Below are 24,760 nucleotides of genomic sequence, written 5' to 3'. Positions count from 1 at the left end.
TTAAAATCCCAAACCAGAGACCAAGAACACATCAGGCTGGGTGAGCTGAGGGCCGGGGGGGATGGGCTGAGAAGGAGGGGGGTGCGGGCTGTGCGGGGGTGTGGCATTCGTGTGCGGGGCATCATCCCACGGGGCCCATGCGCCACGGCCGGACACGATGTTGCTGCACTGCGGTCACAGCGTATACGTCCTGCACGATTGCTGAGTATCTGCCCTGTGCGGGCGCCTCAGCACGGAGCCCACAGGAAGGGACAGCCTGGCCTTCGCCCTCACGCCCCTGCCCCCGGCCTTCTGCCCCTGCCATCAGCTTAGCTTGGCGGGATCACTTCCGCTCAGCTGGCTTTGCCAAGGTGATGCCCGGATTGCCGTAGAGCCCCTCAGGGAGCCTGGAACAGGCGTCCCTCTGTGCTGAGAACTTAGGATATGTTTACTTAGCTGTAATCAGGGGGCTTGGAAGAATTGGGATTCAAAAAACCCAGAGAAATGAGGGCTGAGGCAGGATCCTAAGGTAACCCCAGAACACAGGGTGCTCCCAGGCCACCCCGAGACCTTGGCTACAGGAGGCTGGCCCGGCAGCTGACGGTCATCACCGCGATGATGAAAAGGGTCCCTGAGACACCCAGTCCTGTGACTGACGATCCAGGGACATTTCACTCCATCTTTCATTACCAGGACCCATGACTTTCATGCCCGGCTCCCAGCTCTCTCTCCCTTAAGAGGGGCCTGGCACCTCGGTCTGGGTAGGCTCAGACATCACTCACCTGGAGTGGACGTGCTGTGCATAAACCTGCAGATTCGATTCAATTAGATTCCACAGACACTTAGGGAGTCCTGCCCCCCACAGCGTCCGAGTGGCTCCGGCAGAGTTCCATCATAAAGGCATCTGAATGATCTGCACTCCATGAATGCAGAGAACTAGCCCTGGAGGCAAGCGGGAGGCAGGCACACTAGGTAAGCGGTTGCCTCAGCCAATGAGCATTTATTCAGAGGCAGCAAATGCAGTCAGGTCTGGAAAAACATCAATGCATTTAAAGTCAACTCACAGGAAGGAGGCAGGAGTGGTTTTAAGGGTTCCTGCTTCTGACTGCAGGGTGAAGAGGTTCCTGAGGGGCGGGCAGGGCATGTGAGTGGTGGTCCCTTTAATACTCTCAAGGACGCCTCAGTGCCCAGCTTCCCTCTGTGCCACAACGGCAGCTGGTCGCACAGTGTGGGCATCCTCCTGGCACAGGCCAGACACCCTAGCTCGTGCCTATGGATGTTTGAGATCAATTAGAAGAACGTAAATGCCTTACATCGTGGCCCCATCTTACAGCATTTTTACACTTTGCATTACGAAATTTATGGTTAATTTTGACCCTAGGGGTTTCAACTTTATGCTGTTCTAGAAACTACTTCAAGATGTGCCCCCACCTCCAAGGTAGCACCTGAGATCTTGTAACAATGTAATACAATCACCTTTATCAATATATAGTCCAAATACCATCATCGTCATCATCTATGTTACCAGTTACTATTATCAGAACTGGCATTTGTCAGCACTCAGGTGTGACGCCCTGAACTCACGCTAACCTGGCCCTCCTAAACTCTCAGGTGCCTCTTCCCCACATCCTTTGCTGGCGGGCACAGAAAGAGGGCCACGCCAGCAGGTTCCATCCGTGGCCCTGTTAGGAAGGAGGGGAAGCATCACAGGTTGGGTTTGCTCTCAGGCCTTGTCCGGCTACAAAGAACTGAAAGGCAGAGACGCAGAAGCGAAGCGAGGGAGAGTTTTACTTGAATGCAGTCCAGTGGGGAGTGGGCCAGAGTCAGGGGAGACAGAGGCCTGATCCCCTAGACGAGGCCCTTGTACTGCACCCTAGCTGGGAGGTGCCTCGGTGACGGACGAGGTGGGGTCATTTGATCGACAGGCCCTTGCACAGGGCCACCCCCCCCAGTGAGCCTGGCCTTTCCCGTGGTGAGCTGTGACGGGCAGCTCTTAGTTCCGGTGGACTGTGCTGTTGGGACCTGGCTGGGGAGGCAGTTCTCTCTCTGCAGAGCCTTTGACCTTTTCACCTGGGACCCCTTCCTGGGCAGAGTCCAGGCAGCCCCCTCTTTGAACCTTATCTTCCTCTTCTGACTGCTGTCAGTCTTCCTGCCTGACATTCCTAACAGGACTCCACGAGCTGGCCTCGGGCACATCTGACGACAGGGGGAGTTAAAAAACAGATTGGGGCTTGCAAGTTGCCAGGTTCTAAGCCTCTCACTGTTCTAAGACTTCTGTGTGTCCGTGGATCTGAGCTGGCTTCAGGGCGTCTCAGAGTCACCCCTCCTGGGTTAACCATCCCTGGCCATCCCACGTAGCCCTTGTCTACGGCCGTCTGAACACTGGGGGGCCTGCAGGAAAGATGTGTGGGGCGAGGGGGAGCGTAGCTAGTCACGCACACCGGTCACTTGGGAATGAGTGGGGGGGGGGCCTGTTGCTGAATGGTGTGCAGCTCAGATCAGGCAGAGATGCCTGTGGGCTGGGACGTTAGTCAGAGAAGGCTGCCTGGAGAAGGTGGGCCTCGGCGGCCTTGAAAGGCGGGCATGGGGTGGGCCAGGGAGTGCTTCGGCTTACCAGAGGCCAGCGTGCCCGCGTCACTGTCAACACCTCCCCGCTGCTGCCCGCATCTGGGGAGGGTGCTGCTTGTTGGGAGTGTTTTGAGTTGATCTTTGACTTTCCAGCTCAGTGGTGCCTGGGGTGCTGCTCACACCGGCCAAACCCTGTCTTTTCTTTCAAAGATCAGCTGGAGTACGTGACCTCTCCTGGAAGTTTGGGTCAGCTGGAGTACGTGACCTCTCCTGGAAGTTTGGGTCAGCTGGAGTACGTGACCTCTCCTGGAAGTTTGGGTCTGGAAGGCCCTGCTTGGATGCTAAGGAGCTGGCTTCCAGGGGAGCCTCAGCTTGTGGGTAGGGGGTGTCCAGAGACAAGGGATGACACAGAGCTCCCTGCATCTTGGGCCGCTCGATGAGGGTGCAGAAGGTTCTTTGGGGCTGCTGAGGAGGACTGGACGTAGGCCCCAGGCCAGGGCACCGGCTCAGGTCCTCTTTGCCGTTTCTCATTCCCCAAGGCCCGTCTTTCAGGAGCTGTGGCTTGGCCATACGTGGGGGGGTCTGGCCTGGTTCATTTTCCAAGGAATCAAATTTGCTTTTCTAATTTTTAAACTGGAAAACATTAATTTTTCTCTTTGGGGCACAATTTAGAAGAGAGGCGTTCTCCCAGCTGCATGGCCATAACCCAGCTCGGCTCCCAGAACAACTGAGCCGAGGTTTAGTTCCTAAGGGATCTCTTTCCCAAGTGAGAGGTGAGTGAAAACTGGGAAGGTTTCATTGCCCAGGGAACCACGGAATGAAAAACAGTATGAACTGCCGTGGCTCTAGGCAGACGGCGGCTCTGCAAACATGTTTGCTAAATATCGACTACCCTTTTCCACTGTGGTTCTGCTAAGAGGGGCCTTCTGCAAACAAACAGGCCTTTACAAGCTCTGTTTTATGGAGAGAGAGACACAAGCCTGTACGCTGTCATGGGTTCTGAGTATACCTGCCTGGCCTGTGGTGCTGGCCTCCATCCGAGTGAGTCCCTGTGGGCCGACCCCTGGCCACAGCTGCCGGCTAGCAGCACGCTCCCCCTGTGCTTAGCTTCTTCACAGAACAGGGGCTGCTTCGTGGTGGGCCGTGGCGAAGGGAATAGATGGATACTGCAGGGAGAGCATGTGGGCTCGGCAGCCCACAGGAAGGTGGGGCACCGCACAGAGGTGAGTTCTGCAGGTGGTCACTGCAGAGGCCTGCATGTCATCCGTGAGAAGCGGGGCTGGGGTCAGTGGGGCAAGGTAGGTAGGTAGGTGAAGGCACTTCATGGTGTGTGACAGGTGGTCTGATGGTGGGGAGGGAGTACCAAGCCTGGCTCCTCCTGGTATGCTGCTATGCGGGGTCTGCGGACCTGGCTCAGTGGACGAACCTCATTGAGATGTCACACTGGCATGTGTCTCCGGAGAGTGACAAGTGTCTGGGGACCGGGGAAGGGGACCTGTCCCTGGAAGTCATTCATTCACTGTCAGACTGCTGTGAGCTCTGTGCCCATGAGGCTCATTCAGGGCTGCAGTGCATCTGGTCTGTGCCCTTGAGCCTCACGCCTGCTGTCCCTCCCCACCTGTGACCTGGCCTCTGACTCAGGCCCTGCTGTCCCTCCCCTCTGTGACCTGGCCTCTGAAAGCCCTGGAGCTGGGGTCAGGGTAAGTGCCCTTTCCTGTCTGAGAAGCGGCACCCCTAACTCTGGAGGAAGCCTGGCTCCCCCAGCCTCCTGGCTGCCACCCGTCTTCCCAGGGGTGTGTGGGGTCCCCTGCCTGCCTGCTGTGCCCAGGCCTCCGCAGGACGTGGACAAAGTCCTGGGGTCTCGTGGTGGGGAGTGCACAGCCCCGGGCTGCTTGGCAGAGCCCAAGGCCAACCTCTGACCCTGTCTTGCTGGGGCTGTTGGGGAAAACGGCCTCCCAAGCTGAGGGTGACAGGAGGCCAAGGACGCACAGACACGAAGCTGGCCTGTTTGTGATGCCCTCTTCACAGTGAAGGTTATTTGGAAAAGGCTATTGTTTGAGAATCCACAAAGTGCCAGAAGGGAAGTCGGTCTGCCAGGCTCAGACAGCTGGGTGTCTGTTCGGGAATGTTAATGCGGGAGGGTCATCTGGGGGCCCCATGTGTAATCCCATTATGGACAGAAATGAAAGGTGGGGCCCTCGAGTGGCCTGATCTCCATTTCCACGTCGGACACTGACGCTGGCGATGACCGTCTCTGCCTGCTAGGGCATGGGGGCCTCCTCAGGGACTAAATGACTGGCCTGCCACGGGGGCCTGGGCCGGGAGGCTGGAGAGCTCTTACAGCTCCTTAGCTACAGCCGGTCTTAGCAGACCCTTCCTGCTAATCGGGGGCACTTCACCCAAATCAAAGACAACACCCGTGGTTTAGAAACTGCTGGGGCCGCACCCAGGGAAGGAGGACATTGGGTGCTTTGAAAGCGTGCTGGCCACCCCCGTCCCAGCTGCAGGTCATGATTGGCTTATGAGAGTTCGAATCCAAATACAGATTCCCTGGCGTAGACACACAACGGACCCAAATTGCTCTTTATTTTTCAGCTGAGGCATGAGCTGGAGTCAGGTGACACGAGGGGTCATGATTACAGGTTTGAGAGACTGGAGTGTGGCGCCGATACTATGATGTTGTAAGTTGCTCCCCATAGGTGTGTAGGTACTTTATCCATCATATCTATTGTCTGTCATCCATCAATCTATATCTATCATCTATCATCTATCTATCTATCTATCTATCTATCATCTCTATCTATCTATCATCTATCTATATCTATCTATCTCTATCTATCATCTATCTCTATCATTTCTATCTATCTATATCTATCATTCATCTATCTATCTATATCTATCTATCTATCATCTATCTATCATCTTCTATCTATCATCTATCTATCTATCTATCTATCTATATCATCTGTCATCTATCTATATCTACTATCTATATGTATATCTATCTATCATCTATCTATCTATCTATATCTATCTATATCATCTATATCTATATCTATCATCTATCTATCATCATCTTTCATCTATCTATCTATATCTATCTGTCTATATCTATCATCTATCTACCTATCTATCTAATCTATCTATATCTATCTATCTATCATCTATCTATATCTATATCTATCTATCTATATTTATCTATCTATCTATCTATCATCTATATCTATCTATCTATCTATCTATCTATCTATCTATCTATCTATCATCTATCTCCAATCTATATCTATAAACCATCATCTTTAAGTTGGCCCCAAATGACCTGATTTCAGTGAAAACCCAGGCGGGGTCCCAGAGGCACAGAGGTGAGTGGAGGCGCTCCCGGAACCCCCCTGGCCACTGCAGGCATCTTGTATTCAGTTGGTCCCTGCTGGTCAGTCCTGTGCACGGCCAGGTGCTGAACATGAGAGTCAGCCTGTCTCTCTGGCATGGGTAAGTGCACCCCGAGCTCACCGGGCTAGAGGAAAGGGCTTCTGGGGACAGAGGGGACGGACGGCAGTGCTCGGTCATCTCATGCCCGGAGCCCCATGCCACAGTGGCTGCATGCCGCAGGCCAGGACACTGGCCACGAGGAACCACAGGTCAAGGGCCAGAGCCATCCAGCACTGTACCTCTTCGGAGGCAGAAAACCCAGAGTGCGTCAGACCATGTGCTGTGCCCTCCTCAGCCTCGTCGGCATTTGGAAAGCCCAGGCCAGCCCTGCCCCTAGGAAGGTCTGCAGCCCGTGCTTCTCCCAGGAGGCCCACCCTCCTCACCACAAAGCCCTTCCTGAGCCGGCCATGCTGTCTTTCCCACCTACTGGACTTGGACAAGTCTTTGGGGCCCCGTGGATCTCCCCTGCCTGGTGAGTCTCTCACCACCGTCCTTGGAGCCGGTCCCGAGGCTGTGCAGGCCGTGCCCCGTCTGCTGCTCCTGCGGCACGGGGCAGCCAGGCCCGGGGAACCCTGTTGGGCCCTCCGTGTGGGCTCGGCGGCTCCCACCCCCTCCCTCTTCACCTGTGCGGTGCTCTGGCCCCTGCCTGTGGGCTCAGCGGGGTGACAACTTCATTGCTTGGTTGACGTGCCCGCCAAGCAGGGAGCCAGCAGTGTGCAAGCCCCGGGCACCTGTGGGTCCCATGACCACCGCTGCTTTGCTAAGATGAGCGAATCTGCAGAGGAGAACTCCAGGGGGTGGGGCTCTCAAGAAGTCACAGGACGGGTACACCCCAGCCACAGCCTCCTAGCCCTTCTGGCACCCCGACGCCCCCCTCATCACAGCAGGGCCCAGTCATGAACGGGGCACCGGACAGGAGTGCGTACGGCTGCCTTTTCCCAGGGCCCAGCCTTGCTCAGGGTCTGAATTTACACCTAATGGTTTATCGGAAAATCGGGTCAAGAGGTGTTAACGCCCTGACAGTAAGTGCAGGCGGACTTTGAGGTGCACAAAGCCATCCTCCTAAGGCTGGTGCTTGAGCCAGTGCACAAGGGGCCTGGGGGAGGTGCTGGAAGACCTCGGCGGCCGGGCCCCGAAACCCAGGCAGGGGCTCTGAACAGGCTGATTCTGCGTTCTGGCTGCTTGCAGCACGGTGAGCACTTGGCAGCCAAATCCCAGGGGCAGCTGTTGGCAAGCAGGATGCCTGCTCCCGGGAGGCAATCTTACTCCAAGCAGCACCTGGGTTTAAAATGCACCCTGAGAGGCGGGGGTGGGGGCGCATGGTGGTGGCAGGGGTCGGGGGTGGGGAGGTGAGGCACGGCTCCTGCTGCTGGCGGGAGCCTGTTCCCAGGGAGCTCTGCGGCTGCCCCTGCCATGTCCCCTCTCCCGCCATCTCATTCCCCCTGGAAAGCTGGCCTCGTTACGTGGAGGCACCTGGAATGTGAGGTGACCAGGTGAAGTCTGGGGACACCTGGTGCTGGGGGTCAGCCGATGACGCCAGGGATGCCCAGTGGGGGGGGGGGAGCCCTGGGGGAAGCGGAGCAGGCAGGCCACGGAGCTCTCCGCAGGAGGGAGAGGTGTGGAGCAGCGGGGTGGGCCCTGGGCCTCTGCCGAGAGCCACTTCCTTGGGCTTCGCCTCGGGCCGCCTCCTCCACACCCACTCGCCCACCCCCCCGGCCAGGTCGTGCCGTGGAACAGAGGCCGGAGCACTGCAGAGTCCTTAAGAGTCTGACCGATCAGCGATGTGAGGTGGGCACAGGTGAAGTCTTTCCTGCTTGGTGAGGCCACAGCTGAGGCTGCGTGCTTTTTAAGAGGAAGCTGGCAGGGCTCGGGACCCCAGGTCTGGGCTGCATCTTGATTGTTTCCTGGGTGCGTGACTTGGGGAACATTACACGCCCTGAGTCTCTGCCTGTGAGCAAAGTGGATGCAGCAAAGAGCCTTATAAGGCTGAGATAGGGTGGCACACGGGGGTGGGGGTTTGAGGCCCCAGCAGGACCACCAAGTCTGGGGGACTGCCGAGTGGGGCTTCTGTCCTTGCTCCACAGCCACCATGTACCGGTTCCAGGGCCTAGAGCGAGGCCTGCAGAGGGCAGCCCGTTGTCTGCAGGTCTGTGGTGGCCGCAAGCAGGATAACATCTGCCTAGGGAGGTGCGTGATGCCCTGACACACTTACCAGGCTTCTGTGCTGCCAGTCACACTAACAGTCCCCGAGGGTGACATCCAGCGCTTCCCTGGCCCCAGGGCTAAGCCGGTCGCAGGCCGGGCCACACTGCGGCCGCCCACCCCGTGAGCTGTGGGGAGTTGCATGCTTCCCTCACTTGTCCTGACAGGCTTGGCCTGACCCCACGCACACCGAGGGCCATTTGCACCAGAAGGCAGAGTGCAGCCCTGCGTGGTCCTTGGGAAAGACTGAGTGAGCTTGAGAAAGTACACAGAGGCCCGAGGCTCTTCCACCTGGACGTACAGGGACTGGGGGCGAGGGGGAGGTGGTCTGGGGGGAAGAAGGCCTGAGCACAGGCACTGGTGTGCAGCCCCTGGACGGTGGCCCTGGAGCTGGCCGGTGGCGAACTGCCTCTCCATCAAGCCTAAAGATGCAACTTCGGGCTCCTCTTGAACTTAAAACAGACCATTTGAGAACAAAACAAGAAGACCTTTTCACACAATGTCTCACGATGAATAAATCCTGTGAGGCTGGGCTGGGAAGAGGGGAGAGTGCCGATGGGCAGGGGGTGGACTGTCCCAGACACCGAGGGGAGCCGTGCCCACCCACCTCCTGCACGCCAACTGCTGGGCGCCAGGTGCTGAGCTGCACATTCACAAGCGACCCTGGGCGTGGCTGCAGTTGTTACCCCCTCCCAGAGATGAGGCTCGGGGAGGTGCCCCCGCCCAGCGTCTCATCAAGCAAGTGGATTAAAGACCAGGTGGTTGGGCCCCAATCTACTCTGTCACCAACTTTCTCTGACCTTTACAGGGATACTGGGCTTTTCCCCCCTATTTTTCTTAAGGCCTTAGAGGGTGTTTTTGGAGCATCCACTGGAGATTGTGTTTAAGATCAAGGTGGAGAGCGGCAGGCGAAGGTCAAGCCTGAGTGCTTATCCTGGGTCGGAGGTTCTAACTTTGGCAGCACATCGGAATCACCAGGCTCTGTCGCCGGTGAATCCAGTCAGGGTTTCTGGGGCAGGACCCAGGCGGCAGGAAGTGTCGTAAGTGCTGTGCATGGAATGCCTGTCCTAGGGAGATGGCCTCTGCCTCCATGAAGGGGTTAGGCTGACACTATTTATTAATGGCATTCAAGGTGGAAATGTAGTAACCGGGAACGTGTGACTGTCCTCTGAGGGGACCCCTGCTGCTGTTCCAGCAGCTGCGTCCTGGGTGGCTCTGCAGTTATTTAAACAAGTGAAAAAATATAAATGAAACCCAAGAATTGATACTAATCAGAAAAAAACGTCTTAAGCAAAAGCGTTAAAAGATAATTTTTGTTAAGTAATGAACACTCATAAAACAGCAATGAAATGGTATTAAAATGTCTGTGATTACTTATTTCTCAGCATTCGTCTGATAACTCAAGCAGCATGAAGCCATAGTTGCACTTTAAAAAAAGACAAGAAAATAGCTATTCATTTAGTCAACAGAAGGTTCATTTCCTTGTTAAGATCGCTAGTGTCATTGCTTTTCACCAAGGCAGGTGTCAACACAGGCGTCTTCGTGCTGAGGTGGTGTCTTGGCTCCTGCCTGGGGTCCCAGGAGCAAACCCTGGGGTCCTTCTGGGAGGGGCCTCAGGAGGGGCTGTGCGGCCCCGCCCCTCCGCCCGGGTCACCAAGACCGGAGACTGCATGTTGGTGCGCGGTGGCTGCTGGGTTTGGACACGTTCTGGAGGCCTGGTGTTCTGAGGCTGGGGCCATGTGCAGGGAATGATCACTGGGCCTGGGGACAGACGCCACATGTGCGGGCTTTGCATTCTCAGGGCTGGACCCGTCTGAGGGCCACTGGCAGCTGGGGGTCCTGCTGGGAGTGGTGTGGTCTCTCTCCCTGCTGGCCCTGTTCTTCCTGCAGGGAGGGCATGTGGCCTGGGGGAATGCCAGGGGGGCCAAGCAGGGCCACAGACAGAAGAGTGTCCTGTCCCCTGTCCTCTGCCTATTGCACCGTATTCCATAGAAAATAAACACGTTTTTACTGTCTGTGTATTGCTATGCTATGGCATTCCAGGGACCGGCAGGCTGCAGAGAGGGCCACCCTGTCATGGACCCTCCAGAATTCATCCAGGGGCAGCCTGTTGGTCATGATCTCTGGGGCTCCCCTCTGGAGGCATTAGCAGTGCCCTTCTGTCTCATGCTTACACAGTGCTGTGAACATGAAATTAAAAGGTAAAAACAAAAGAAGAGATGGGTAGAAAATCCCAGGGCTTTCTGGAGTTGTTTGGCAATAATTCATACTGTATAGCACACACAGGCGTGTGCACCTGTTCATCTGCCCCCGCCAGCCCTGCCGTTCTCTGCACCTGCACGCGACGGGCCCAGGAAGCTCACAGGTGGTTGTTCTTGGAGAGGTAGGCGATGAGGGCCACGGCCACACCCACGTAGATGCCGGTTCCGATCGTGATGGACAGCACGGCCAGGAAGAGGGCCCGCCGGGAGCTGGTGCTGGCCTGGTGGAAGTCTCCCTTGGCCACAGCTTTGTTCGTCTGCAGGGTCGGAGGGGAAGGAGGCAGAGGAAAGAGGAAGTCACCACGCGCCGGTCAGAGCAGATGACGCCAGAGCTGGGCGCCCCTCCAGTGCCCTTCCAACCTTGTCTTAACTGCTTCCAGAGGGGGGACGCCCAGGGGCTGGTGTGCTGCCCTGTGACGGCACGGCGCTCTAGCTGGCAAGCAGGGGCTGGGGCTGCTGCTGGTCACCCTGCAAGGCAGTCAAAGCTCAAAGGCCCTGGGACACCCCTGCTGGCAGTGGCCCAGCTCCGTGGCACCAGTGTGGGGCCTGAGGTCTGGGGCACTAGTACTTGAGGGATGGGATAGATATTTCACCTCCAGTGCCCCTATTTCTAGCCCCAAATGGCATTTTCTTACATTTGAGTATCACAATTAAACAGAATACGTTCACGCTTACCTTATTTAATCTTTACAACATGGTAGGGGTGTGGGGAAGGAACTTAAGAGTTCTCGCTCCCCAGTAAGGGAACTGTGGCGTGAGATCATTCAATCGACTGCAGGATACTTGAGATTTCACCCTTTGTGGGGTCTGTGGGGCCAGGCACTCCTCCTTCCTGCGTGCATTACTCAAACTGAAGAGGGCCAGACGCACGCAGAGCTCAGGAAACATCTCTGTCCTCCGCCTTCCTGGCTCGGGTCGGGGGAGATCTGGGGCTCTGTGTCAGGCCCAGGAGGGCTCCCGGTTGGCTTGGTGGCTTCCCTGACTTCTGGGTCCTGAAGGACCATTCTTATGCCTTCCTCCCGTGTTTGGGCTGGTAAAGTGTGCTTGGGAGCTCAGCATGGGCAATTCTTGATGAAGCAGAGCTGAGGGGTGCAGAGTGGGAAGCCTCCTAGGACGGTCATAATTAATTACGTCTTGATTAGCAGAATCTCATTTTACCTGGCAGCACTCCAAATACCCGGAAGGCCTCCAGCATAACTCACTGTAGTCGCCCGTCCCTGCCCAGCAGCCGCCCCTCTGTCAGAACGGGTCAGCTGCTCTCTCTGCGGTGGGTGGGTACAGCCCAGCGGCATCCCCCACCTCTGCTGCAGGCATGGAGCACACACAGACGGAGCCGGCCACGCGCGCCTGCCCCTGCCCCCGAGCACAGGCCCTGCAAGGAGCGCCTGTGTCCTGGCTGGGCCTGTCTCATCAGGCTTCACATGGTTCAGCAGCGACGTGTAGCAGTCGCCCTCCCAGCCCGACTGTAAGCTCCCCAGGCAGGACCACATCCCCCTTGTCCATGGGGCCTCCCCAGAGCCTGGGCCCCTGCCCTGGAGGATGGTCAGAGCTCAGGAGACTCTCCATGAATGACCAGTGAGTGGCTGTACAAGACCCTCTCCATCCAAGTGCTCCCAGGCGGTCCTGGGCTCCTGGGGTCCTTGTGAGGAGGGCAGTGGTGCTGGGCAGCCTTGGCCCGAGCTCCGGCCGACCCCACAGACCCCTCCCTGCGGGCTCCGAGCACATGGAGCGCCTGTGCCTCCATCCCTGGGAGCCGGAGCGTCCTTGGGACTCCAGCTGCCCCTTCGCTCTCACAGACCAAGCCGGGGGCCTCGGCCGGCCCTGCTGTGTGGTTCTAGGGCGGCAGTTCCCGGAGCCTCAGGAAGCGTGTTGTGATAGAGACCCTCTCAGCTGAGGTGTGTCGGAGATGCAAACAGATGGAGCCTCGTGGGCATGGGGGCCACTCCTCGGCAGGCTGCTCAGCACCCACTTATCACAGAAGTCCTGGGGGGTAAGGATGCCGTTACCTTCCACAGACTGGGCACCATGGTCTGACAAGGGACCCCTGGCAGGCATCCATCAGAAAATGTTCCACCTGCTACAAACCAGCTTGCTTGTCCCTTTGAGGGGGTGTCACCACCAAGAAATGCTTCCATCCCGACAGCTTGCGGACAGAAGCTGCAGGCTCTCGCACGCGCTTTCCTGCGATGCAGGAGGAGAGCGGCTCTCGCTGGGCCTGTGGGTCTAGGCGCCCCTGGGTCAGGCCATGTGCACGTGAGTTTTCATGAGAAGAGCCCACCCTCTCACTGACTTCCAAAGCACCGCGTGCCAGCCGCTGCCTCTGCTGCAGGGGGCCAGGGAGGGGGCGCAGGGCCAGCCGTCGTCTCCTGGGAGGGGCTTCTCTGCTGGAATGAGCAGATGCCCTTTGCTTGTCCTAATCGGGAAGCAGACTCGTCTACACCCTGGTCTGCCCATGCAGTTCATGGGGTGCAGGTGAGCATCTGCAGGCACACTGAGCCTGTGGGTCTTGTGTGCCAGGAGCTTTGAAATCCCGGTGCCCAGGCCAGACTCCTGGCCAGGTGGGTCAGACGCTCGGGGCTGGGCCTTGTGCCTTTTGAGCTCCCAGGTGATTCCAAGGAGGAGAAAAGGTGAGACCTGACTGGCCAACGGTCCTGGTTTGCCTAGGACTGAGGGGATTCCGGGGACTCGGCCCTTTGGTGTAAAATGGGGATGGTTCAGGCAAACTGGGATGAGACCAACTACTTGTCAGGGAGGAAGCCCAGGTTTGGCCATATAGGATCCCGGTGACCTGTATCTTCGGGCAGAATTCATTTCACATCGCAGTGGTGGGAGGGAAGGAGGCGGGCAAGGGACGTGCTCGCCCGAGGTGCACCTGGTGTCCAGGCCTGGCAGCGTGTGCCCCGAAGGCCTGTCTGACTGGTGTGCAAAGCCCAGCTTTGTCTTCCTCACGCGGCTGTGCGCTTCGCACTTGAGTTTGCAGCTGGCAGGTTGGCAAGCCACCCAGAGCAGGGACCTTTTGTTGTAGGTTGTGGGGTGCTGTTTCCAAACACAGTCCCCCAGACGGGTTCGTAGGAGCCCCTGGGGTTTATGGTTTGCTGGCGTTCTCCCTCCTGATTGCTGCCTTTCTAAGGTGGCATCGGCTAACCCCCGTTTATGTGGTGGGGCCCAGCCTCGATCCCGGTCTGTCCTGGGAAATGCCTTTTGCTGTGGGAGGTGAGGTGTGTTACCCCCCTCTTGCCCTTTGTTCTGAGACATTCAGATAACGTCTTTTAAGTGGCCCTGGGCTGTTAAGGGGTCCCTGGCCCCCCGACTTATCCACACCTCTCCCTCCTTCTAAATGCCACCCGCAGCCGGTCCTTCCTGGCAGGCCTGCTCACGGCCCCCTGCAGAGCCTGCCTAGCTCCCCTGTTCTGCAGCAGGAGCAGCTGGCTGACCCTGAGCCCCGAGCCTGCCCGGGCTCATCTCCCACGGCCGGGTGGCCTGCCACCGAGCCCCTGCACCCCATCGTGGGGTAGCAGGTGCTCCCAGTGAGGCTTCGCTGTGTGAGGTCTCAAATCAAATGCTCCACTAGCTTCACAAGGGGAAGGAGTGTCCCCATCTGGGCAGTGGGCCTGCAGGGCAGTGAGGTTGAAACGGGCTGCGGGAAGCCCTCAGCACGATCTGGGTAGCAGGCAGGTGGTCGGGGGGATCTCTGCACTGCCTCCTGCCCTTTGCCTTCTGGACCCACGCCCCTCCTGCATCTCCCTGGGGGGAGTGTGTGTCCCTGCCACCGCACGGGGAGCTGTCGGTCCTGCTGGGAGCTGCATGTGGGTCCACTGCACACCAGCAACGGTCCTTGCGGACCCTCATAAGAAGTGATTCCTTTTCCCCAAAGGTCATCTACTAGAATGCTTCTAACAGGAATCACGACAGCCCCAGGCGAGGCACCAGCCAAGCCGCCCAGCAGCAGTAACAAGCATAAAAATGACAGTGCCCCCTAACGGTCAGGAAATAAACCTCAGAAACGGGATGTTGGCGGGAGTCTATCTGCACAAAGATCGAAAGGGGCCCAAACCCCTGTTGTCGGAGAGGCAGGGGAGGGATGTGTTTGGGAAGGGTGCTACTGGAAGAAAGTGTAGTTAAAAAAACTTCTCTTGCACTCCAGGGTAATTTTAGAAATAATTCTACCCAAAATTAAATGAACAGACAAGAACTATTCATAAAGAATGAGAAAGTCATTTCCCGAAATGAGTGAAATCTGATATGATGACCAGACAAGGAAAGAGAAAAGGGAAGACGACGCTGATTCCTGTAAACATGACGCATGGCTGTGGGGTGTCACCGCTTCCCCTGCATACCGCTCTCTCCCCTCCCTACTCTAACTGCAGGGAAAGGCCCCTGGGATCGGGGTCTCCACCCCGTGCTGCCCGCTCCGGGGCACTCGCAGCCCGGTGGTTCTCATGCCCGCCCAGCAGCGGGAAGGGCACTCGCTCCATGGACGGACGAAGGACCCAGGGCGGCCAGCAGCCGCTCCCAGGACAGCAGGATCTGGGCAGAAGCATTTCCACGCGTGCAGGGCCCCTTGGGGCATCCCCGTGGCCGATGATCACAGGTCCTCCACAGGCTGATCAGGATGATATAAACCAGGAAACCTACAGGGAAATACTTGTGACACCGGCTCCTCGAGGGGGCGAGCCTGTCAGGCTTTGCAGAGCACCCGGAGGGCTGGGCCACCTAAGCGTGGGTGTGACAGAGGACGCGGGACCCGCTGCCCCCCAGGGGGTCCCGGAGAGCAGGGAGGGGAGCCTGCGGAGGGCCAGTGCTGTGGGGGGCGGGCAGCCGTGGGGCAGAGCTTGCCCGGCCGTGGGGTGGCATCTGCGCTCTCCAGCTGGTGGCCTCGGAGCTCTCGGGATGTGCCCAGTGTGACTGGAGCTCAGTCCTATGCTCTGTGACTTTGATCAGCGTGACTGTGGACACCCAGAGGCGGCTGGGCCACCATACTGACCAGTGGGAATCCAGGAGGAATCGGGGCAGGGGGTCCCACAGGAGGGAGAGTAAGGAGAGAGGCACCCAGGGTGCACCAAGGGGGGTGAAACGCCTGAAGCGGAGGTTCGGGGTGTCAGCCGGGCTGTGCCCTGCAGGCGTCCAGGGAAGGAGGCGCCGCACACACCTGCTTTGGCGGGTCTATGTGTGAATTTACTTTAACCCCCATTTGGTCCAGTGCGGGGGGAGATGTGGAGGTGCCTGGGGTGACCGGCGAGGAGGCAGCCCTGGAAATCTGCAGATTACTTGGGAGGCCTTTGATGCCCACACCTCTGCTTCCTGGGGTCTCGGGGTCCTGGGGCCCCCACAGCGGGAGCTCCCACGGGAAGGGGCGCAGCCTCTGTCCCCTGCTGTCTCCCCTGCGGGTGAGCCCCTCTCCTCCAGATGACCCGAGATGGTCCCAGCGCCCGGGCTCTGGTTCCTCCCAGGTGGCCGGGAGCCCCGGGCTGACGCCTCTCTTAGCTCTGGACTGAGTTTCCCACAAGCTCTCGTCAAAGCCTCCATTTTTTTGGCTGGAAAACACCCACTGCCTTTTGAGGCTCTGGAATGATCGTGATTTTCTGAGCGAGCTCCCTGCCGCTCTGTGTTCCTTATTGTCACCCATTAAAGTCAGATGCTCCTGTTCCATGTCAGCCTGACCCACTCGGTCTTCTTGCTGAGGGGCTGGATGCCTTAGGAGAGGCCAGCACCAGGCACCAGCCTCTGATGCAGGTGACGGGCTCCCGGGATACGTGCAGCCTCTGGGGCCACCTCTCCAGACACTTACAGCACTTTGGTGCTTCATAGCTCATGTTTCCTCCAGCACCATTATCTGTCTGGTTGGATGACATTTCTTTGTATTATTGCAAAGGTTATTTCCATTATTTATTGCCCTCTACATTTCGATGCACCGACAAGGTGCTCAGAACCGTACCTGGAGAAGAGCAGGCTCAGGGTAACACCCTGAACAGGAACAAAGAGATAATTGAGAGATAAACCACAAGGACATGGGTGATCTCACACTCAACCCAGCAGGGGTTCCCCCTGACGTTCCCCCTTAAAATTCTATTTTAAGTTATTCAAAAAATAGATCTGTTGTTGTTTAGGTCTAAACGGCAGAAGGAGCTCAGTTACGAGACAAGTGTACCCACTGTGTTTGGGTAAAAGCTGGCATGGGGTCTGGCCTTCGCAGAGCCGCCCACCTGTCCTCTGTCTGGACGCCGCATTCGGGGAAGGTGGAATGTCGGAGGGCCCTTGGCACCAAGGTCACTTCTTCTGGGGGGTCTCCTTTCACAGGGCATGCAAATGTAAGAGCACAAGCACACGCAGAGACGGAGGCTGGGTGCCTGGCTGTGGGGGTTCGGCGCTGCTGTCCTTGCCTGTTCTCCAGGTGAACTTAGAGAAGCCACCAACCCCCCAGGCCGCTTCGCTCTGGACGCCTTTCCCCCACAGCTCAGCCGAGGCCCCACTCCTTCCCTCTCCCACATGCCAGGGAGCAGCCCACTGGCTTTGCCCACACACTGGGGTCCTCTTCCCTTGAGAGGGGTTGGGTCTGAGGCGCAGCTCTCACACGGGGAGCCTTGGGGAGGCTGTGAGGCCTCCCCCGAGTCCTGCCGCCTGGTGCCCGACTGCCCCCTCCTTGCCCAGGCAGGGCCACACCCCCAGAGCTCCTCTGTCCCCTCCAGCCAGGGCCACCCCTGCCACTCCTGTCCTCTCCTGGGCGCCACAGCGCCCAGAATGCAGGGTGTTAGGGGGTAATAATAGCCATAAAAGGTGCTGTGCTATGACTAAGTCAGAATTAGGACAGAATCAAAGGGACTGAAAATTGTCACCCTCCCCATTTCTCAAATGTGAACAGCTGTAAAGGGCCATACATTTTGCTTTCCTGTGTCTTTCATTCTTTTTAAAAATTGTTTGTATATAAATATATATGTATGTATATATATGTAGAAGAGAGACACACATATATACCACATATGTATTATACATACACCTACATATACACATGCATACATCAAGCATAACATCTGTAGGGAACATGCACAACTCATAAATGTACAGCTTGGGGAATTTTCAGAATGTGCACACACCCGTGGGGACAGCATCAGAACCATGCCACCACCTGGAAACCTTCTCTGCTCCCTGGCTGTCACCGTCCCTGGCAGTAGTCAGTGTCCTGACTTAAAACAGCTCATGTTAGCTTTGCCTGCCTTGACCCCCCTGCGGCAGATCCTCAGTACAGAAGCCAGCGTATGGCTTCCTTCATTCTGTGAGATTCATCCCTGTTGTATGTAATTGTAGATCATTTATTCTCTAGGGTCCTTTGTGTGAATATAATGAGTTTATTTGGCCATTGTCCTGTGCACGGGCACTTGGGTATTTATTCTCCAGTTTCAGGCCATTATGAATAGGGCTGCCATGATAATTCTAGTACTCTTTTTTGAAGAGCATATATACTTATGTTTGTTGGTATGCAGCTACGAGTTGGGTTGTTGATAATAAGAGTCACCCTATGGCTGGCACCATATGAGACACGCACAGGTAGCTTTTGCTACCTGCCTTTGTCCTTCGATCTGTTCACATGTGTGTGGCACCTATGCTGTGTGTAGTGCATCCTCCGGGTGCTGCGCCCAGACACCCTATTCAAGGCCACTGGGCCCCCCACCCCCCAGATGCAGGAAGGACAGGCTGCTGACGGCTCACAGTGGCATCCCTCCAGGACGCTGCCTTCAGCCACAGGGAACTGCTGGGCCCACGGGTTCCTGCCAGGGCTGGCTGATATGGAGGGGAGATTCTCCAGAGAGCTGCCTGTGGGGTCGCCCAAGGCCCTGGTGGCAACATGCGGTTTCCTACTGCATTCCAGGCCACAGTCTAGGTTATTCATGGGATCCAGATATATATATATATATATATGCATATATGTAAAATAATGCTCGACTAAAATTGCTTTCAAAATGTGTTTGGGAAGTTCTTTTCCACAGTAATGAAAGCATCCTATTTGTAGTGTGGGTCCCTATGCACCAGTCGGGTCCCCCTGTGACCCGGGAACGGTGAGGGCCCAGTGTTGGGGGTTGTGGGGGGCAGCTGAATAGACTGGTGGTCTTCATGTGAATTATTTAATGGATGTTAAGAACAGCAGCAGGAGCTAAGACATTTCAGGAGGGTTGGGAAATACCGCCAGTGGAACACCGAGACGCAGAAAGTCAAATCTCACCCAGTTTTAAATAATGCGCCCCCCCCCGCCCCCCATAGGTAGGTGTGCTTGGCGCGCGGTGCACGGAGGTGAATTCCCCTCTTCTTCTGATGACCCAGGTGTCACTAGGGATGGCCCTCTTTTACTCTGGGTGTAGAGAATTTGTGTTCTCTCTCTTTTTTCTTGGTTGGCTGGATTAGAGGTTTATTGATCTTATTGATCTTTTCGTATTTTATTTTCTTTACAAATCTTAAAAAAAAAACCCTGACCTTTAATTTTGTTGATTTTTCTCTGTTGTCCTTGTTAGTTTTTCTTCTCTAATTTTAATCACTTCCCTCATTCTTTTTGCCTTTTTATTTCTCTAGTTTCTGAAGGTGGAAGCTTAGGTTATCAATTTTAGGTCTTCTTTTTTCTTTTCTAATATATGCACTTAATGCTACAAATTTCCCTGTAAACACTGCTTTTACTACATCCTACAAATTTTGAAAATTTTATTCTCATTTTTTGTTTAGTTTGGAGTATTTTTTAATTTCCTTTGAGACTTCTTCTTTGACCCATGGGTCATTGAGAAGTATGTATTTTTTAAAGTTCCAAATATCTGGGAAACCCCCAGATATCTTTGTTATCGGGTTCTATTTAATGCCTGTATGGTCTAGAATGTACTCCGTATTTTTTCTAGTCTTTAAAACAGTTTAATAAGGATTGTTTTGTGGCCTGAAATATGGTCTGTCTTGGTGAATGTCCCACGTGCAACCGAGGAGGACGCGTGCCGTGCTGGACGGAGTGTTCTTCTCGTGCCGGTCAAGCTGGCTGACGGTGTTCGGGTCGCCCATGTGTCCACTGATTTTCTCTCCTGGTGGATCAAGTGCTGACAAGGGTGTTAGAGTTTTCAACTATAATTGGGTCTGTTTCTATCCACCTCACATTTTGACTCTCTGGCTAAGGGCATACACATTTAGGATTGTTCTATTTTTTTGGAGAATTGACCCCCTTAAATTATGGGATGTACCTCTTTATGTGGGATAATCTCCCTTGTTTTGAAGTTGGCTTTGCCTGAAGTTGATGTAGGTGCTCCGGCTTTGTCTTGGTCTGTGTTAGCGTGGCAGGTTTATCCATCTTCACTTTTCATATCTACTTTTAATCTGTCTTGGTCTTTACATTTCAAGCAGATTTCTTTGAATCTAGACAGTATATAGTTTATACTGTAGATAGCATATACTTGGGTCTTATTTTTTTAACCAGTCTGACAATCTCTGTTTTTAAATTGGTTTGTTTAGACCACTTACATATAAGTGATTATTAATATAATTGGATTAATATCTATCATCTTTGCATATTTGTTGCATTTATTGTTTTTCTCCCTCTTTTAAAATCAGCCCTCTCTGATTTTAACTGACCATTTTATATGATTCCATTCAATAGCCTCTACTGATGTACATTTATACTTTTTTAAGAAAGTATATATACAGTGGTTGTCCAGGCTTTACAGTTTAAAGTCACATTTATTCCTTCTTTGATACTCTTTTTTTCTCATGTAGATCCAATTTTCTGACCTATGCCATTTTTCTACTACCTGAAGAACTGTAAAATTTCTTACTAGGGAAAAATAGAGTTTCCTATGGCCAGGGTGCTCTCCTGACCCTAAACCGCTTGGTGATGTAATTGCCCTACTGCTGGGCTACTGCTCCCGCACCCGCAGGCAATAAGCTATTACTGACTGAGTCACTATATTAAGAGCTCTGCCCCGTGCTCTGGGCGGAGGCAGAGACGGAGGCGGATTAGAGACCTGCAGACTGCTGGGTGCAGACAGATCCAGTGCCCGCCCTGCTGCTGGGAGAATAAAGCCCGCTATAAACATTCCTTTGTCATTTCTTGGTCTCACTAAATCCACAGTGAACTTGCCCAGGGCTGAAATCCTCAGGCAAGACCCAGATTCAGGTCTGCTGGCAATGAATCCATTCAGTTGCTTGTGTGAGACAGTATTCATTTATCCTTCACTTTTGGAGGTTATTCTCACTGGATACACAGTTTCAGTTTGGCAGCTTCTGTTTATCTGTTTTATTGTTTCAACACTTTACAGATTGCACCCAGTTACATCTTAGGTGCATGAGTTCTGATGAGAAGCCCGCCACAGTTTTTATCACTGTTTCTCTGTATGTGTTTTATTTACCTTTGGGGATCTTTAAGATTTTCTCTTTGTTTTCAAATTTCTACAGCTGACATAGGATATATCTATGTTTCTATTGTTATTTGTTCTTGGTTTCTATTCAGTTCAGCTCGGAGGGGTCTCCACTTTTGGAACAGCGGTTTGGTGTCTGTCACTAATACTGGAAAACTCTTCACCAGTATTTCTTCTGCGGCTTCTTCTTTTGTATTCCAGTTGCACGTACAGCATTTCGACGGCCCCACAACTCTTCCACATTCTGTTCTTTTTCTCCCCCCACTTGTTCTTCTCTTCGTGCTTTAGTTTTAGGTAATTTTTTTGACCTATCTTCAAGGTCACCAGATTTTTCTTCAGTAGTTTCAAATCGACCAAGAAAAACAGTCTTCATTTCTATTTTTGTTTTTTACTCCTAGCATTCCTTTTTACAGTTTTTAATCTCTCTGCAGACATTACCCATCTATTCTTGCATGTTGTCTGTCTGTTCCATTAGAGACTTTGACATACTGATCACGGTTGTTTTAAATTCCCTGATAATTCCAACTAACATTGGAGTCAAATCTGAGTTTTTTTCTTATGATTGCTTTGTCTTGTCAGTCTTCACTAGACTTCTGGCATGCCTTGCAATACTTGCTGAAAGACATCTTGTGTAGGGCAGTCGATATGGGGGCCAGCCGGTCTGTGGTATAAGCATCTATGTTCATTTGGCCAGGAGTGGGGCATATCGGATGTGGACTGTAGCTCTGGGACCAAAAGCTTCAAAGTCCCCCAGCGTCCTTTGCCCCTTTTCTCCCCTATATCCTGCTTCTCCAGCAGAGCCTGTCTTCCATCTCTCCCAGCTCAAACCCATGGTCATGCTGCAGGCTTATTTAGCGTTGTTAGCGTGCTGGGGAGGAGGCTTTTCTGATCTTCTGGTAAGTCTCTCTCTCTGGAGTGCGCAGGGGGCCTGCGGGACGCTCCGCCAAGAAGGATGAACTTCGTAACTCTTTCTGTCCCTCCTCCAGGGCAGAGATTTTTCCCCCATCAAAAACATGCTAGAGACCAACCTGCATTGGATATGAACACAGTGGAAGTAATGAGGTGCCAAGACACATCAACAACGAGGCTTGGGACCAAATAGCTAGAAGAGTTATTTAAATATATAAATAAGCAGGGTGCTGACTTAGAAATTCAGTATTTCAGCAAATCTGAGATGATATATTTTGTACATGACCACTTAACAACAAGAGAATGTGCCAAATTGATGTTAACCATGTGCTAAGCCAAGCTCAAATTTCTGAAGCCCTTACGATGCAATAAATTATTTACTTAAGTGGTAAAAGTGAATATGACAAGCTTTCCCAGCACTTTGCTTTTAGAATAACAAATGAGATGCATATTGAAGATTAACAAATGCCTTAAGCTTTTCTTGACACAGTTTCTCTCCCTTTCATCTACATACACTGAGCATCAGGCTAAAGATATTTGAAGGAATATTCCAATTCAGCTTATTTTAAAAATCATTTAAAATATTTAATGCTACTATTTAACTTTACCAACATAATAGAGTTTGCTTTGCTGACTGAAGGTCTGCAAGATTCTCGTTCCTTCATCTTCGTCAGGCAATGCGTTTATCACTGTTATGGATGCCAGTGTGCATTTGTTTAGTGTAATAGCTTTTGAGTAAGGACTCTCTTTCCTTTTACTGTATATGATGTCAGAACCTGGAAGACATTTTAGGTGTCAGAAGTGCCATTAACTTGATATATTCTTTTTGAACATAGTATTTAGGAAAGTTGTTCTGTTATTTTTCATTTTCCTATGGACCTAATCATATAAATATGTGTGTGTATAATTTTCTTTTGTCCCTAGAAACTCAGTTCTGGAAGATTATATTTTCCCAAAGTGGCTGCTGTGATCTACCTCCCCCATGTTCTTTTAGAACCTTGATGTCTGCGCCCTTTCCCGTGAGTCTGAACGGACCTGTACAGATGCCTTGACCAGCAGAGCCTCAAGGAAGTGGCGCTCTGTGGTTCTGGAGGCTGGATCATCGCAAGTCCTGCACCCTGCCTGGGGTGCTCGCCCTGGGAGCCCAGCCCCTGGCCACGAAGAGGCCCAGATCAGCCCAGGTGAGGAGACCATGGAGTGGGCACTCCTGTGCACAGCCTGGTTGGAGCCCCCGTCTGCAGCCAGCATGCGTTACCTCACATGGTGTGAGGACACCACAGGTGTTTCCTGCCCAGCTGTCAGTGTCCCCAGCCTTGAGTTCCCACTGGGGAGCAGAGACAAACCATCCAAATGGCGCCTCCCAAACTCCCAGCCTACAGAAACCTTGAGTATAACGAAAAGGTAATTTTTTTCGCCACTAGGCATGGGGTGTTTGCAGAGATAACTGGCTCAGCATCCTGAATAAAGTTAGAGGTTTATCAGAAAACTAGGGGCAGCTGTTGGATATAAAACTGCATTTTCACTGCAGAACCAAGAAGAATTACACAGACTGTGGGAATCTGTGGCAATTATACAAAGTTCTCTGAGGCAGAAGAATTTACCTCCCTCTGTCAAAGTCTCAGGGCTTTTCTCTGTATAGGCCAGTGTATTTTAACTCTTATGAGCTGGTACCGCCTGAGTCCATATTCGGACTGTCAGGGCTTCGGCTTCCTCAGAGCAGATCTCAACCAGGTGCTGTGCCTCACACACGGTCTGGACCCAGAGGGCTTAGTTTCCGCCCCCGCTCCTCCGCCTCTACTCTGTTCTCCACTGGAAAACACTGAACTTGTGAGATTAGATAAGGAAGCTAGGCTGGGTCACACCACCTCGGTCAGGGATCCAGCATGTTCCAGTCACTCTCCAGGAGTCATCTAGAGACAGAAGGGGGGATGGAAACCCCCTTTTATCCTGGGGCTCTGTGGTCTGAGAGGCTAATGAGAACACCGTCACCCGTCAGAGCTACACTATCACATAGTGACAGCACTACATTTATCCGACTCATAAACACTAGAAATAAATACAGCGCATGGGCAAGGCTCTCAAATAGTGCTGTGTGCATGCGGGTGTGCACACGGGTGTGCACGCAGGCCAAGGCATGATCCCACCTGTGCCGCCTCACCTCCAGCTCCTGTGAGAACCGCCTGTGAGCAGGGGCACCCGGATGGCATGCGGAGCGGAGGCGGTGGGAGGCACCCTGGGCTCGCCGACCCTCCTCTCCGCTCTTCCTTTCTCTGTGGGTGCCCCCTGGAAATGTCAGTACTCCTGCCCCCCCCTTACCCGCTGTGCGCAGCAAGCCAAACCACGAAGTGCCCTTTGTCTGGGGAATCAGTAACGAGGACACCCTGGACTTTGTGCTCCCCTGCTTGCGGTCCCGCCTTTGTCGCAGGGATAAACAGACTGGCCCCTGTCCTGTTTCTCTTCTCTCCTCCCAGTGCCGAGGAACAGATGGGAGTGTGACTAATGCTGCACAAATGACCTGCTGTTTCCCCTCCCCTGAGAACAGTGGCCTTCAAGGAGCAGACGTACTGTGACAGGGACAGTTGAGCGGGGAGCTGCCCTGGGAGGGGGTGCCGTCCAGGCTGCTGCCCTGCAGGGGGCTGGCACAGATGCACTGCCCACCCCAATCCAGATCCTTCCCACCCACCTGCAAGACAACTTGGGCCCCGTAAAGGCCAGTGCAGCTGACAGTTTCAGGACGCCTTCCAGGCTTAACACAGCCCCTTCCTCTCTTGCCGAGTTCCCAGAAAGCCAACCTTTGTGCGCTGTAAGTATGTATGGTTTTGCCAACAGTAGTTCAATAAAGCTGGAGAGAAAAAGTGGTAAACTTAAGACCACGGCCTCCACTAGACCCTTCGGTGGTCCTAAATGACAGGAGGCTGACCAAGACCATTTGGGGTGTGGACTGCCTCCCAGCCTCTCCCCAAGCCTGCATCTGTTCATATGCGAGCCTGACCCTGCGGGGCCAGACCAGGGTGTGTGTGTGCGTGCATGTGTGTGTGT

At 54.0% G+C, this 24,760-nt stretch overlaps 1 protein-coding gene and 1 long non-coding RNA gene across 5 annotated transcripts in view; one reads left to right on the top strand and one right to left on the bottom strand.

The window, feature by feature from the left end:
• The window catches only part of LOC130680635 (uncharacterized), a 73,558-nt gene extending 49,021 nt beyond the window's left edge, over positions 1–24,537 (top strand). The window contains exons 2-3 of the long non-coding RNA XR_008993670.1: positions 22,716–23,122; positions 24,193–24,537. This is a non-coding gene — a long non-coding RNA (uncharacterized LOC130680635). The remainder of the gene's footprint in view (positions 1–22,715; positions 23,123–24,192) is intronic.
• The window catches only part of SYNDIG1 (synapse differentiation inducing 1), a 115,401-nt gene continuing 99,737 nt past the window's right edge, over positions 9,097–24,760 (bottom strand). The window contains exons 4-5 of one of the 4 annotated variants that reach the window (XM_057491590.1): positions 10,514–10,696; positions 9,102–9,939 (exon numbers count right to left, since the gene is read on the bottom strand). In XM_057491590.1, the coding sequence (XP_057347573.1) occupies positions 10,538–10,696 (159 nt within the window). In that variant the 3' untranslated portion in view covers positions 9,102–9,939; positions 10,514–10,537. Of the gene's footprint in view, positions 10,697–24,760 lie in introns of all 4 variants that reach the window. The other 3 variants (XM_036908685.2, XM_036908687.2, XM_036908684.2) reach the window with 3 other exon arrangements.

This window comes from Manis pentadactyla, chromosome 14 (genome assembly GCF_030020395.1).
Source record: "Manis pentadactyla isolate mManPen7 chromosome 14, mManPen7.hap1, whole genome shotgun sequence".
NCBI classification, from domain to species: domain Eukaryota; kingdom Metazoa; phylum Chordata; class Mammalia; order Pholidota; family Manidae; genus Manis; species Manis pentadactyla.
Note: the sequence above shows the minus strand (reverse complement) of the source record. Positions and strands in the feature narration are given on the sequence as shown.